At 40.3% G+C, this 15,426-nt stretch overlaps 2 protein-coding genes across 3 annotated transcripts; both read right to left on the reverse strand.

Annotated features, from left to right (window-relative positions):
* Positions 1 to 851: 851 nt before the first annotated feature.
* Positions 852 to 7,359, reverse strand: slc52a3-1 (solute carrier family 52 member 3-1). Of its 2 annotated transcripts, none has more exons than XM_076989707.1 (4): positions 5,944 to 7,359; positions 3,133 to 4,279; positions 2,829 to 2,952; positions 852 to 2,444 (listed from the first exon to the last, which is right to left on the reverse strand). In XM_076989707.1, the coding sequence occupies exons 2-4, from the start codon at positions 4,146 to 4,148 to the stop codon at positions 2,232 to 2,234; spliced, it is 1,353 nt and encodes a 450-aa protein (XP_076845822.1). In that variant the 5' UTR covers positions 4,149 to 4,279; positions 5,944 to 7,359; the 3' UTR covers positions 852 to 2,231. The 2 variants fall into 2 exon arrangements, with proteins under 2 accessions (XP_076845822.1, XP_076845821.1); XM_076989706.1 differs by having other exon boundaries at positions 4,545 to 7,359.
* Positions 7,360 to 7,511: 152 nt separating this feature from the next.
* Positions 7,512 to 14,981, reverse strand: LOC143491048 (ubiquitin-conjugating enzyme E2 variant 1-like). The gene is made up of 4 exons (XM_076989710.1): positions 14,829 to 14,981; positions 12,967 to 13,115; positions 8,382 to 8,507; positions 7,512 to 8,094 (listed from the first exon to the last, which is right to left on the reverse strand). Exons 1-4 carry the CDS (start codon positions 14,887 to 14,889, stop codon positions 7,948 to 7,950), a joined length of 483 nt encoding a protein of 160 aa, XP_076845825.1. The 5' UTR covers positions 14,890 to 14,981; the 3' UTR covers positions 7,512 to 7,947.
* Positions 14,982 to 15,426: the final 445 nt, after the last annotated feature.

The raw sequence follows: 15,426 nt of genomic DNA on the forward strand, positions 1-15,426 counted from the left end.
TACAATTTTTTTATCAATTAAATATAATGAAAATTCTTTTCAAATAGAAAAATGTATTAATATTGACTACAGAGAATTATTGTAGTTTATCTGTTTGTGTTGTTGTTGTTGTTACTATGACTGGGATGTTCTACTGGTGTTAATCAGTGAAATGTTTTAACATGAGCCATGGGTGCATACGGACCTGCCCCCCCTTTAACTTGTTAGTGACTCTGTAGCTGGGAAAAGGCTTCATGACTCCTGGGACCCAGTCTATAGTGAGCAGGGGGCATCTGCATGACCTTTCACCTTTAAGATTAGTCTGAGTTTGTGGGTAATTGAGCCCCTCCCCCAACCCCTTTTAAAAACTCCATATTAGGGTCAGCCAAGTGCTCTGGTGTAACCAGGAACCAGGGTCAGCAGCTGACATTACTTTTGTCTGTCTATCTCTCTCTCTCTCCCTCTCTCTCTCTCTTTTCTCTTTTTCTATCTATCTCTCTTCCTTCATCCCTCTCTCTCTCACCCCCTGCTGCCCAAACCTAAATGACTGCAACTGACATTACAATAGAAGTATGCATACAGCATACTTTATTGATCAGAAAATGATTTTGGACTGATCATGTCATGTCAAAAAAAAAAAAAAAAAAAAAAAAAAAAAACAAACAAAAAAACCACATCTCTCTAAAAATCAATCTTTCTTGTCTTCTTTTGTCTTGCAAAATCAATCAAATGTGTTTTCATATATGACAACAGCCTTGACTTCACTGGTTTCTGGCATTCTGTTTGATTCTTTACCTCAGTTCCATATCTGGCATTATGACATCATCATAACTTTTTAACCCCCCTTTTTAAACCCACACACACACACACACACCCCACCCACCCACCACCCCAGAGTCAGCAGGGCCCCACGTCCGCATGTGGAGGTCAAAGGGAAGACAGCAGATGCTGACCGGACATCCAAGAGCAGACAGACCCTTTCCTATTGAGACTGTCTGCACGAACAGCAGTGAGATCTGCAGCATGCTTTAGGTCTACAGCGAGACACGCGGACCTGGGTCTGGACCACGGAGTGGACACCCACACACACACACACACACACACACACACACACACACACACACACACACACACACACACACACACACACACACACACACAGCCTGCCTGCTTGTCAAACTATATTCATGTTCTTTGCATTACGTGGTAAGATCCTCATGGTATTAAGCCAGCTATGCTGATGTCATCGGTACCTGCAGTCACACACTTGTGGAGGGGTCCTGAAGACATCTGTAGACTTTGTGAGCTTTAGCTATATAACTGAAAATGTCAGTATCTTGTGAGATGTTAGAAGCTATATTGTTAATTCCATATTTCTGTAAATGGGTTACAAGTATTACCGAAAGATTATATCAGTGCTAAACAAGCTTTGTTACAAGATTAATAAATTAAACTCCGTGGGAACTGGTATTGAAAGGATTAAAATGATTCTCTGTCGCCACCTAGCGGTAGATTGTTTGGTTGGTTGGTTGGTTGGTTGGTTTATTATAGCCGCCATGAAAAAAATATACTGATTGATAAGTTTGCAGGAAGTATATGTGAAATATCATTAGATATTACAAGCTCAACACATCCCCAACATCAGGGCAAAATTATATAAATATAAAACACATGTACATGCACGCACATTCAAAGAGACATATATACTAATTGAAGTTTGCCCTAAGTATATTTCAGCCTTTGCCTTAACTATGACATCATACAGGCACGTGTCATTATGCTATACAGTGCAAAATATTTGTAAAAATAAAACTTAAATTCAAAGTTGGCATGTTCTTCTTTTATGTGTACATCTACTCAGATAATCTCTGTTCACCTTTACCGTATATTGATAATGTTATTTTACAGATTTGGTGAGTTCTTAAAGACCTGTGAGTGAGATTAGAGCTTAATCACCTATGATGAGTAGAATAAGCAAGAAATAACTAAAATAATCCAGTAAGTTGATACTGAAGTCCATTTTAAAGCTATTTTTTTCATTCAAATGGAGGACATTTACTCCTATTCCATATAGCAATGTTTATCTACTATTGCTAAGTTTCAAAACCTGCTGTTTGTCCACCATGTTTTCTGTGTCAGTACTACACTGGAGTTTATGCTATGCAGTACCTTTTACCTGTAATAATACACTGGCATTCATTTATAAGCATCTGCTCACAAGGTGGCACTAGTCCCAAAAATACCTGAAAGGATCATGAGGGGCATTTGATGTTACAGATATCACCTGACTGAAACAGATGATATACATTGACCAGGGGAAACATAATGACGGATCCCACCAAAGAACCAGCCTGCGCTGCAGCTCCACACCACACGAGGGCAGTATGGCTCTGGTCCCTTAGAATGACACCAACCATCACCTTCACATAGGAGAGCAGACCCGTGAAGAAAACCCAGGATAGTACCTAAAAGTAGGCAAAGCATGTGTTTGGCTCCCTTGGTCTTTAAAGACTTGGTCAATGTTGTTATTGAGGTAATGCCTCAAAACAAAGTGTTGAAGAATGCAGAAACACCTGATAGTAAAAAGTAATTAAAGCTGATTAATCATGATCAGATATCAATCACATATCCTTGTATCACAATGACTGAATGGTGCAAAGGCTAACATGGAGATTTATTAAATTAAGTAGGAGACGCTAAATTGAAGGTTTTTGTGATTGTTGCCAGATTGCAATCTTATTACCATCATTTAAAAAAAGAATGATACATACATAAAGAATGATACAAATTGGAATAATCTCTGGGTTTCGCTGATTAATTAAGTACAATGAAAAATCCTGCACACTTACAATTGCAGCTTCTCCAGCTGGGGAGTCTTGCAGCAGTGGGCAGGGGCTCATGGATGCCATTGCCATGTTATACCCACCGAAGCCAGTCCCCAGCAAACACAAGACACCCAGGAACACCAGCGAACTAGAGACATAACCCCACGCATGCAAACATTAGTTCACAACGTTCATTCGGCGTGGCTCAAATGTTGACATCGACCACGTTGTTATCTGAACAACAATGTGACTGAAGGGAAGTCACATTAAAGCCCATGTTGGAGTTGGGATTAGAAAAGCCCTGTACAATATTTTCATGATATCATACCGTTTGGGAGCAAACATGGCGATAACGCAGGCCACCGGGTTAGCAACTGAGGCCAGTGCAGCTGATAGGTGATAGGCCAGACTGCCGTAAGGCATGCAGGAGAACGTCTGCACCGACGGCAGCAGCCCGTTGGTGGCGCCATTTGCCCACACCACCATGAAATAGACAAAGGCCAGCTCACAGGTGGTGTAGAATGGCTTCACTACCAGCGGCCTTGACGAGTGGCTCTCATCACCCTCTTGGCCATTTGTTGTCAGGTTGCTTGATGCAGGGTTTTCCAAACCCCCACACACTGATGTGACGGCACCTGGTTCAGGCACCAGATGCTCAGCAGAGCTCTCGAAAGTCCGAGGGACCCGGTCCAGCATGGCAAAAGCACCGAGACTCACCACCATCATGACTGCCAAAAAGGAGAAGAAGACCTCTGTGGAGAAGTTGGGTGGGAGGTATTGAGTCTCAAACGCAAAGCTTTCAGCGTCAGAGTGTGAAAGGTTATCCATTATTTGGGAGATGTTGACACACTTCGACATCCCAACCCCCTGCATCAGAGCTATCAGACCAGGCACAAAGCCACTCAGTCCTTCACCAATGAAGTATGTAGTGATGTATTTGGCTGGGAGCTGCATCATGAAAGGCAAGAAAGTGACAGAGGAAGTGCAGTCGACCATGGCGAGGAAGAACATGAGGATGAAGAACGCTGTGCTCCTGCATTCACCCAAAACCACCGTGGTCTTCCTCCAGAACACTGTCAGGAGGATGCATGCTAGGACACCGAGTGTCAGTACCAAATAGATCACCAGGTTCTCCCGCAGCCTTCCTGGAGAGAGCTTGTGCACGAGTGTGACCAGAAGAGGACCGAGATTGGCCAGCTGGATGATGACTGTGAGGTAGGATGGTAAGTCCCAACCCTCTGGCAGAACATTGACCATCAGCGGTAACTCTACCCACATCCCATTAATGGCCACCCAAGAACCCAGGCCAAAAGCACAGGCCAACACGTGAACATACAGCGTCATCTTGAGATGTAGACAGCTGAGACAGCTGTGAGATTTCAGGGAAAGTAGACAGTTTGGAAATCCAGATGCCTTTTGTGTGTTTTGTTTGTTTGTTTGTTTTCTTGTTTGTCTCTGGGATATCAGAACAACATCTGTTGAAAAAGAAAAACAGGAGATAAATAAATATTAACAACAAAACCCTAAAGGGTTTTATAAAGAATAGAAGCAAGTGATGAAGACACAAAGCATCCCTGGTGACCCAGAGGACACTGTACAGATGCTTAAGCTGTTCAGAGAGAACAAACTGTAGTTGCTACTAAGACAGAGGAGACAGATAGCTTCTATAATTAGAACCAGAGAGACAGAGCCCTGGTGTCAGAAGAACACTGGAGATGTTACTTACAACTTCTAACTTACCTGCACAACGACAAAAACCAACCATAAGGGATCTGTGAAAGCACTAAACAGGGTGCATTTGTATCAAAAAGTCTGTAATTGCTTTCAAGTGAGAAATACTATGCTTATAGTTAGTGTTATATTGCAGAAGGGTTTTACTTTCCAGTATATGAAGAAGTAAATAGTAGCAAATGTATATGGTTGGATCTACTGCTTATTCTGTCTCTTGGCTAAGGATTACAACATATTTCTATCATTACACTCATGAAATAAGGAAAGAGAAACCCGCATAAATCATGCTATTATCAGACACTCTAACAGACTGTGCAAATTAATTCACAGTTCAATAAATAATAATAATGATAATTGTTTTCTTTCATTTTCTTGTAATTGTTGCCTTTGAGGTTTCAATTAGGTCATTTCTAATTCAGAAGAATTGGATTTTTCAACACAATATGCGCTGAAGTATCTGTGTTGATATTACCTGCTTTTGTTAAGACTGCAGTTCTGTTGTCTCCTGCACACTCATGAATGATTAGTCCCATTTACAACACTTGGGTTCAGCATGTTTCACAACACACTACTAATGTGGACTGGTGTAAAAAGCCATGTTGTTACCGGTACAAAACTAGGTCAAAAGGGCACAGGTAATAGATGCTGCCGTTTTATCCATCGTATTGAAGTTAAATGTGTTATAGATGCCTCTCCTTCATTACTGATTAATCCAGGTCACACTATACATAGGCACCCTTAGATACTACACAAGGTTGGTGGATTGCAGACAAGTGTATCATTTATTACAGGTCCACACAAGAATTAAAATTGTGTGCACAACAATTGAAGAGAAAAGTTGTATTTGGAAACTGAGCCACTGAGGACCGAAAAATGTGTGCACATTTCAAATAAGTGACTAAATTATCTGCTGGTTCTGGTCAGCCTCATGATAAAAAAAATGGATTTTCATATCTTATCAGTATATTTGTTTTACTACATCTGATGAATTGCTGACTGTGTGTATTTTAGTGTTTCTTTAAATATGCACTTAACAAGAAAGTCAGGCAAAGTTATTGGCATTAAAACATTTTAAATATTTGAACTTCAATGGAAAACTGGGTTTTTAAATATTATAGAGAGAATTTGGGTGTGGCAAAAAACATAGCGAAGGGAATGAAATTTCTCACAGAATTCTATGCTGTGTAAGTAATGTTTTTGTCTTAAGGAAGAATCCGAGGTCATATACAGTACTATCTGAACTTTGAACATACTGGAATTTGACCCACACGCACAGTCAAGCACGACATAACAATTCAGATATTTTACTGTATAATATTAAGAAAGCACTAAGTAAAGCATTAAGATTCCCAATAAACCATCAACGTTTTCATCTCATCATCCAATAGTGTATGATTCTACTACTCACGGTCTGTGGCAGTCTAAGGTTTTGACCCCCTTCCGTGCAACGTTCTCACTGGACACATGGCACAGGCAGCTGAGCAGAGGTCACAGTACAGCGCTGGCTTGTGCAGTATCTGAGACAATATCACATGAGTGCATGACACCGTCATGTTTTTAATCAGTGTTACAGGGAGGGAAGTGAGAACCACTAGAAAGTCACCACAGCCTCATGTCAGCAGGACTGGAGAGGCTGCATCTGATTTCACTTCTGGGTTAACATTTATTTCCTTCATTATCTTTTTACCTTAGAGCTCTTTTTTCAAGCCAGGAAAGGTTCGTGCCTTACTTGTGCTTAAGAGGGAAGTTGGTGCATTGAAGTTTTTGTACAGGTTGAGCTAATTTCACTCACTTTATAGATGAGGCAACAACTTGGGGCCAGTTGCCTATTAGCAATATGAACCCTTCAGTGGGCCCTATAAGAGAACCAACTATAATGTCCACAGAGGGAGGAAATGCATCCCAAAACCACTCGAGAAACTACAGCATTATAAGCAATGTCCTCAAATTTGGAAACATTTAAAAAATATGAATAATTGAGATGCTTAAACCGAATGTGTGCAGTTTAAAACTAACAATACATCATCGTGGATGCAGGGGTTGCAAGTCAAGTCACAGGAATGCTAGTAAGAATATAAAGACTAAAATAAGTCTCATGTCAGTGCTCATCACCAGAGCTTCATCCTGCTGGACACGCTTCTGATGTGAAGGGAGCTCTCCAGTTACACTACAGCTGACCTTTGACCTTGCTTTAGTCATAATATTGTAGATTGCTGTTCATTTGACTGCTTGACTGAACAGAACTGTTAAGATTTACTGATAAACCTAACAGTTATAATTTATTCAACAAACTCTTAGAAATGTTCCTTCATTTGATCTATTGTTTTTCCCCCACTATATGTGTGTGTTCATACATAGGTGTATGTATATATTCATATATATGTGCTGTGTAACCATACATTCATATACATACACATATGTACGAAATGTCCTTTTTCTTTGAAAACATTGTGAACTTTAACTTAAAGTATATGTAAAGTATGAGTGTGTGTACAATGGTTTTAAACACTATTGTCCTAGTAACGATTGTAACCTTTCCGTGTGCCATGTGGGGTTTACAATGACATGGATATCACATCAAATTAACACTCAAATATTCTGTAAGACCTGGAACACAGACAGCAAAAATGTTGTTCCATCAGCATTATTATTTAAAAACTGAATTATTTCCTAAATCTGAGAAAATTGCTATTTTGGCTTACCTGGAGAACTGTTTTTGAAATTGTTTATTGAATTCCTTTTGTCTAAATCAAGTTGACACTTGCACAACACATTAATGCAAGCCATAATAGCTGACGGTACTTTCTTGGCCTTAATGGTTCTGCCAGAATATGTAAATTTGCCCATGTTAAACACAGTCATTTCAAATGCAAAAATGAAGACTTCACTATCAAACATTACAATGACATTACAAAGCTGAAAGCTTAGCAAGAAACGAGCTTTCATGTGAAAATGATGAAATACAACCACAGGACACACGCAATAAGATTATTTATGTTATAGTACAATATGAATTTATCAACAAACAATACAAAAAAAAGATTAGTCAGATGAACAATATTAAAATTAACTGTCCTAAGATGAACCAAATAACCAACCAATCACACTTATCTTCTGTGGTCCAACCAGAGTTCAAAAAATGAAAAAAGGGGAGGGGCCATTGTGGCCTGAGGAGTTGAGGCATGAGTTCATTCCAGATGGTGTGTGTGGGTGTGTGCGAGAGAGAGAGAGAGAGAGAGAGAGAGAGACTCAAGGACAAATGAGAGGACTAAGATGCAGAAAGGGAGGGATAAAAACACGAATACAAATGACAAGAGGAGGAAGAAAAAGCAAGATAGGTAGAGGATGTGTGTACGTGTGTGTGTACACGTGTGCCGTGTGTGTGCGTGTGCATGTATGGTACAGTACAGTCTCAGTTGGTGTATATCTGTCCCTCAGGTGGCTGTGGTAACTTCATGTTCTCTTTGCACATCATGAGTCTTCTAAGTTCCTGCAGCACCACTCGAATGCTGTAGGAATTCTGCCACTTGGCCAGAGCGGAAACTGCCCTTGTGTCCACCTGTGTAACACACACACACACACACACACCACACATGTGTATTTTCACTCAAAACACATTTATTTTATAGTAGTTTAAAGCAGTGTTTACACACAACATTATTCACATATTCCCCCAACACACACATTTCCCTTCTCATAAAAACTTTTTAATCTAGATTCAAGTCTTGAGAGGCTGAATCCAAAACGATTAACAGGTTTGGCAATTTTATTAGTACTACAACACACCAAAGGCTTTTGGTAAATGAGGCTAAACTTCATCAAAGAAAACTAAAGCCATCAACTCACCACACCACTGGAGTTGTGTACTCCATTCAAGTTTATCTTCGTTACAAATCGCACAAATGGAGGAGTCTCTGGATATCTGGGACCACATTCCACCCGCAGACTGTACATCCTATTCTCATAGATGGTCTACCAATCAGAACAGAAAGGAAGACTTGAAGCTCCAATCAGAGCAAATATACAGGTACAAGTGAACTCAATGCTCCAATCATAACCTTTTTTTTTTTGGTCAACTGACTTGTGAAATTACAAACATTAGGTTTGACTGACAAAGACCTATAAGACCCATCTATTTTAAGACTTATTACAGAGTTCCAGATATTATACCGAAGGAGAAAGACCTTTGAACAAGAAGTTGATTGGAGAGATAGAACATACAAAGAAGTGCAGAAAAGTTATTGGCTTCTCAGTTATAATGAGCACAAATGCTTTAAAATAGCAAACAAAACCCAAAGCCCATGGTAGGAAAAGAAATACTGCCATCCGTGTAGATTATAGAATAACAAGACCGCCAAGGGAGCATCCAATGATCAGCACCAGGGAAATCAAAGAAGATCTTCAGTTACCTGTGATTACCGCAACAATCAGAAGACGCCTACATGAAGCCAAATTATTTAGCAAGAAACACTCAAAGTACAAAGATTCGTTGAAATGGTTAGTTTGCCAAAGAACACATCTACTGGCCTAAAGACAAGTACAGGAAGATGGACAGATGAGAGTGTGATTGTTCTTATTGGGTCTAAAGGTTTGAGAGACAACCCATAATCACCAAATTCAAGCCACAGTAGACTGTACGACATGGAGGTGGTATACCAGGCACCATGGACCAGTTTGAATATATCAAAATACTGTATGAGGTCATGTTGCCTTATGATGCAGAACAAATGCCCTTGAAATGAGTGTTTCAGTAGAACAATGGCCACAAACACAGCAGCAAACAGGCAACATCCTGTTTCCAGACCAACAAAATTGACGTTAGGAAATGGTCAGCCCAATCCCCAGACCTCAATCTGATTGAGAATTTGACGAGTGACGTCAAAAATTCCATTTCTGATGCAAAACCAAACAACGCAGAAGAACTGTGGAATGCGGTCCGGTCAGCTTGGGCTGGACTACCTGTTCACAGGTGTCAGATGATAGTTGACTCCATGCCACACAGACATAAAGCAGTTATCAGAAATAAAAGGTTATACAACTAAATATTAGTGCAGTGATGAACAGAAATGCTAAGTGTATAAACAATTTTCAGTTTATACTGTACATATTTGAGTTTGTAAATGAAAATACAAACACTGCTATTTTCCTGAACAGCCTATTGTTCTTTTTTTAATTTTCAGTTAAAAAAATAATATCTGGTTCATATTTTTTCATTTGGAATTGAATGTGCAGTGCTCCCAGTAGCTTTGTGTGTGTAGAAATAAATGCCATTGTGAGGATTCAGCTTTTTCTCAGTTGTTTTAAAACATACTGCTATTATTTTGCACCTAACTGAGGGAAAAGAGCAGAGTCAATAAAAACAAGACCATAAAAGGGCTTAGCTGTAAAGTTTAAAATTACAGAGAAACAGAAGCCCTAATTAAATACAATACTGACCTATTGCATTGGGGAATAATCTTTAGAATGATGCGATGGTTATCAAATGAACTCGGCTTTTCAGATGGGGAATTACGGAGCCCGAGTACGTCACACAAGTGTCCCGGAGCCCAGGAGGGAGAGGAGGTACAGGAGGCCCCGCTGACACTGCCACTGCTGCACAAGCCTTCTGGAGGCCTCGACGGCCTTAGTTAACAACGCGCCATGGTGCACCACTGGCTGCTGCGCCAACACATTTAAATCCCCCCCCAGGAAATTGAACTTGGAGGGAGAGATGGAGGAGGGTTTGGTGTTCTGGTTTGTTTGGTTTGATTTTTGTTAGAGCTGAAAAAATAATTTTCCACGTCAAACATCTTCAAAGAGCGCTTTGCATGTTGTTTATACAAGCTTGGATGTAAATACAGATGCCATGTTACCCTGCCAACTTTAAGCAATTTTTTCCAGTCAATGCACACGATTAATTGTGGGTAACTGGAGGTCTGGATCGGTATACTAGTTGAGTCCTAGAGACAGCCTTCACTGACATAATAGCTGAGAAATGTAACCTGCCACAGCTCTTGGAGCTCTAGATATTAAAATCTAAACATGTGTAAAGAGCAGAGGTATACAAGGTGCAATGTAATCCCTCATTCTAGAAAGAATAATGATTCTAGGGTTCTACAGCCTGAACTCACAATTCTGTCACATATTATTAATTGGGTGAGCACTGCAAAAATCTAGCCTAGGTGCAACAAAGGCATGTATTACTTTCAGTGTTAGTAAAGGAGAATATGACCTTAAATATATTAGAGGTGATCATATGTTATTAGAGACTTTTTAAATTATTTTTAACACTGTGGTCAGGGTAAAAAACGATGTAGGTTTTGATCTTCACAGACAAGATGTCCAAATAAACAACAACTCTCCTCTGTGTGTCTTTTACAATAACCATAAGCAGTCTCATCATTGCTCAGTTGCAAAAGGTTTGGAGACATCCACTGGTTGAGGACATCTATGTAGTCCAGCAAGGACCTAATACACTTATATCTGTATCTGGAGCAAAGGACAGATATAGCAGAGTGTCATGGAATCAAAGATCTACTACTGATTTCAGCCAGGGGAAGCAAACATCACAATACGAACACTTGTGAGACACCACAGGACACTGTGTAGCATTTAGATACACAAGAACCTAATGCAACTATAGGAATTCATGACCACTTAAGTAGGATTTGAAAGTCTTACACTGAGCAAAAGAAGCCAACCCAGTTATCAAGCCAACATGGAAACTACCTTATGCTAAAACATTGTCTGACATTGGTCTATAACTACTAAACACAAGGAGGCCTATTCAAAACTATGTGCATCATTTCAATTACAGACTCAAAATATTCAGGACATCAGCCACGGGTGAAAACATACCTAAAGAGTTACTGGGTAAAGCGTTAAGTGGGCAGTTTGAAGATTTCCAAGAGTGATGAGGTTTGAGTAAGTATTGTTAGACTGACATGAGTGGATATGGTGTTTGTACATCCCTGCATTATGGAGAAGTTACAAAACCATGAAGGAGATAACTTGAAATGTTTCCTCTTCAAACAGTGCTTCTGTCAGTAAGAAATGAGCTGAACTCATTGCTTTTACTGGCAGAGAGGAACTCAGTAAAGATGCCATGGGCGGAAACAGTCAATATATATTATATATATATATATATATATATAAAATATATATTATATATATATAAAAAAAACTTCAAAAAAGAATGACAGTCCTTGTGACAGGAAAAACACACACACTGGCAAAACACCTTTTTTTAGTTGTTTCTTGCAGATGGCAAAGTAAAAGGTGAAAGGGAAAAAAAAATCAATCAAAAAACAATCTTGGCTCTACATAGTCAGCAGTAAGAGAGTGACTCAAACCTCATCACTTGATTTTGTTTATTGGGGTTTTTTTTGCTACAGATTCAGTCATGGTCAGATTTTGCAACATCCAAAATCTGTGAGATTATCATGTCTAACATGAGATACAACATAAAGACCTGTTTCTGCACAGGAAAGTTCAGTATTGTCTAATAAAACCTTTAGTTGTTAGATTTTGTGGGTATGTCAACGCAGATATTAAAATGCCCAATAATTAAGACATTGTCAAAATTACATAAGCCCATTACAGATTCTTACATTGGGCCGTAATATAGTGAAAAGCAGCACTGGCTGCAGCTGGTCAGCTGTGATCAGAGCTCACAGTGCACATGGGCAGAGGCGTGACCCTGAGATCATGAGAGTGCACTGGGTGCCATGCCTGGCCAAAACGCCTGTTCCTTTCCTCAGTCTTATTTTTCCAGTGGGTGGACGATTACTCATAGAGGCCACTAAAGAGTCCTCCTGTTGGCAGTATCATTGCTGGTTGCGCTTAACAGGTTGTGAGGCTCTGAAGTTAGCGTGCTGGGGCAGTTTATCAGAAACAAGGGTAGCGTGTTATTAGGTAGGTTGGGGCTCATTGCGCTCAGAACGTCAATTCCTAGTTTACAGAACGGTGTGAAGTTGACATACAAGTGTAAGCTGTATTGACAAATTATGTCAAAGGTACAATAAGAAAGAGTGAAGATTTAGTGTGTGTGTGTGTTAACAACATTGGACCAGTGAGCATGATGATCATGTTTTTCCAACGTGGGTGTGTGTCAGCCTACTTTAGATTATACAATCATGACTCTCTCCAGAGTCTGTGCATTTACTGCAGTGGTTGCATATGCTTGCGTATGAAAAAGGCTTGGTCATACAATTCTTGTTACATACAAGTAATGACACACACACAAACACACACACACACACACATACAGAGATGTAATAAATGACCCCATGTCTTAAAGTGTCCAAATGTCTTTATAAACAAACGAAATAAAACATGTGCAATGACCATGTGACTGTGGGTATAACCTTGCATTTCCACCTAATGGTCAAGTGTTACCTTGTGTGCATGTGTAGTTGTTTGTGTGTGTGTGTGTGTGTGTTTTTGTTTTTACCCGCGGCGGACCGATGATCATGCCTCTCCAGCGCGTGAGCGTCATGTCGTCGTCATCCTCAAGCCCCCAGCTCACAGTCCCATCCCCCACTCCCTTCTGGCCCTCTTCCAGCTCCTCCAGCAGACGGAAGTTCCGCGGCACCTTCACGCCTGGGCATGAGCGCACACGCACACACACACACACACACGCACGCACGCACACACACACGCACACACACAGGATCAGATGACAAAGTAACAACAGAAGCCAACAGCAGAATTCTAAAGTATTCCCATTTAAATAAAGACCTGATTAAGAATGAGTGAAACCACCAAACGATAGGCTCAGAGCTCAGCAACAAAGAGCATGCTTAATGTGTGTGCATGTGTGCGCTTCGGTTAGGCCCCCAAAGGGCATGCTGTGCATTAAAACAGAAGTTTTAGCAGATGCAGACTGGCGGCAATGTTTTTTTCCCCTCATAGTCCTCCGTTGCTGCTTCTGTAATAATTACCCATGGGGAACTTCACTATATCTTTAGGTTTACAAAATTGGCCATAGGAAGGTTTATAAACTGGATCATGTCTTTGTCCCCACTGCAAGCATGCACAGTCAGCACTGGAACACCCACATGCCATTTGAACGAACTCATCTGCCCTCTCAAGTAGATTTGCAGTTATGGGACTCATTTCAGCAAATCCAGCCTTTTGCCTTCCATTCTAATTCTTGCCCACTACATTCAGGCACAAACAATGCATGAGGTGGATTGTGTCAGTCGCCAGTCTTAAGCCCAAGGTCATTCAGCACAAGTTTATGTTGACATGAATGGTTACATTAAGTGACAACACAGATTTCTGTAGGATAAACATTTCGAGAGTTTGCCATTGCTTTTAATAGATTTTAAATCCAATGCCAAAACCAGTAATGAGAAGGATTAGTCAGTGACATTGAAAACTCAGTCCATGAAAGTGAAATGCTGAGTAAGATAAATTAGTGCCATGTAAAAAAAAAAAAACTGCCGAGTCATTCTATTTTTTTAGTATCTTTAATGATATGCTTTCGATTAGGTATTGGAGACCCTTTTTGTTATCCTCAAAAGATGTTTAGGTAACTAGTGCATTCGCAGGAAATACTGTGCACATACAACTAAAAACTTAATTCAACCCAGAGATACTTACTCTGTTTTTATTTGGGGTGGGACACAACGAATTTTGGAAGGTTATACTAATTGCGATATTCTGAAAATGAAATCTCCAGGGTAGAACTCTGCAGCTCCGGATGTCATTTACATGGCATGAATTATGCTTACCGACTATTAATAAATACAAATACTTAAAATACATATGTAGATCTCTTACAAGCCCTACATACCACACTAGAGCCAATTGCAATCACAAAAAAACCCCATCAAATTCAACTGATCACCCTCAAGACAACAGCAGAGGAAGGCAACGTTTGTCTGTCGGCAACGCAGAGGGTGACAAAGCAGCTGGCAACAGCTTGTTGTAATTATTAAAGCTTAAAATTACATAGCAGTTCAGCTACAGTCAGCTGGCTATTTATCAGACGGTTAGCCAGGCTACCTAGCCAGCTGAAGTCTGCCCGCCTTCAGTCAGTAGTAAAAATGGGTCCTGCACTGGATGTGAATGTGAGGAGCAGTACCGCTTATTGTTAGCCGACTCATACGCCGTGTTAGCCGGCAGGCTCGCTTGCTAACACTAGTGGTGTGCTGCTCAACTGCCTGCAACTTACACCAGGACTAATATGGTGCAAAAAATTGGCTGAACTCGTTCGTTGATATGCCGTCCGAGTTCTCGCCAGGTACTGTTCAACAAACTTGTGCAATGCTTAAAAACAGAACTGTAAAAATTAGGGAAATGATTTACCTGATCCGGCGGCGACCGCCATCTTATAAGTAAATAGTGAACGGGTGCGCGCACGTACCATGCCTGGGCTCAAATCACGCAAAACCCGTCAAACGGCGCAAAATGCGCGGGCACGACAAGACAATATATTTCGGATACATGTATGAACGCTTACAATATTTATTATTGTTCTTACTTAACTTAGAACTTTTTGTAAACTGTCGTGCATACTCTATTCATATTCTGTAGGAGACAATAATTAGACTAGGAGCGATCAGATCCAGTACTGAAAACGTGGCCCAAATTCTTGCCTTAAATCACCTGATGCACTTTATGAAGGGAAAGATGATCAGTTGTTGATCAGGTGTGGTGATGATAGCAGATGTGTCAATTCCAGGTTCAGAAAGTAAAAGTCCTCACCAGGATTTTGCTCAGGCTTCCTGGATTGTGTTGATTCCGCTAATTTAACCTGGATTGCACTAATTAGAAAATCTAGCAAGCTTGAGCAAAATCCTGGTGAGTACTTTTACTTTCTGAACATGGAATTGACACCTCTGGGTGATCGTAATGAAAGCTTACAACGAGTTACTCATCCATGTCGCCTATGAAAACACACTAC

Source organism: Brachyhypopomus gauderio, unplaced genomic scaffold (assembly GCF_052324685.1).
Source record: "Brachyhypopomus gauderio isolate BG-103 unplaced genomic scaffold, BGAUD_0.2 sc69, whole genome shotgun sequence".
NCBI lineage: Eukaryota > Metazoa > Chordata > Actinopteri > Gymnotiformes > Hypopomidae > Brachyhypopomus > Brachyhypopomus gauderio.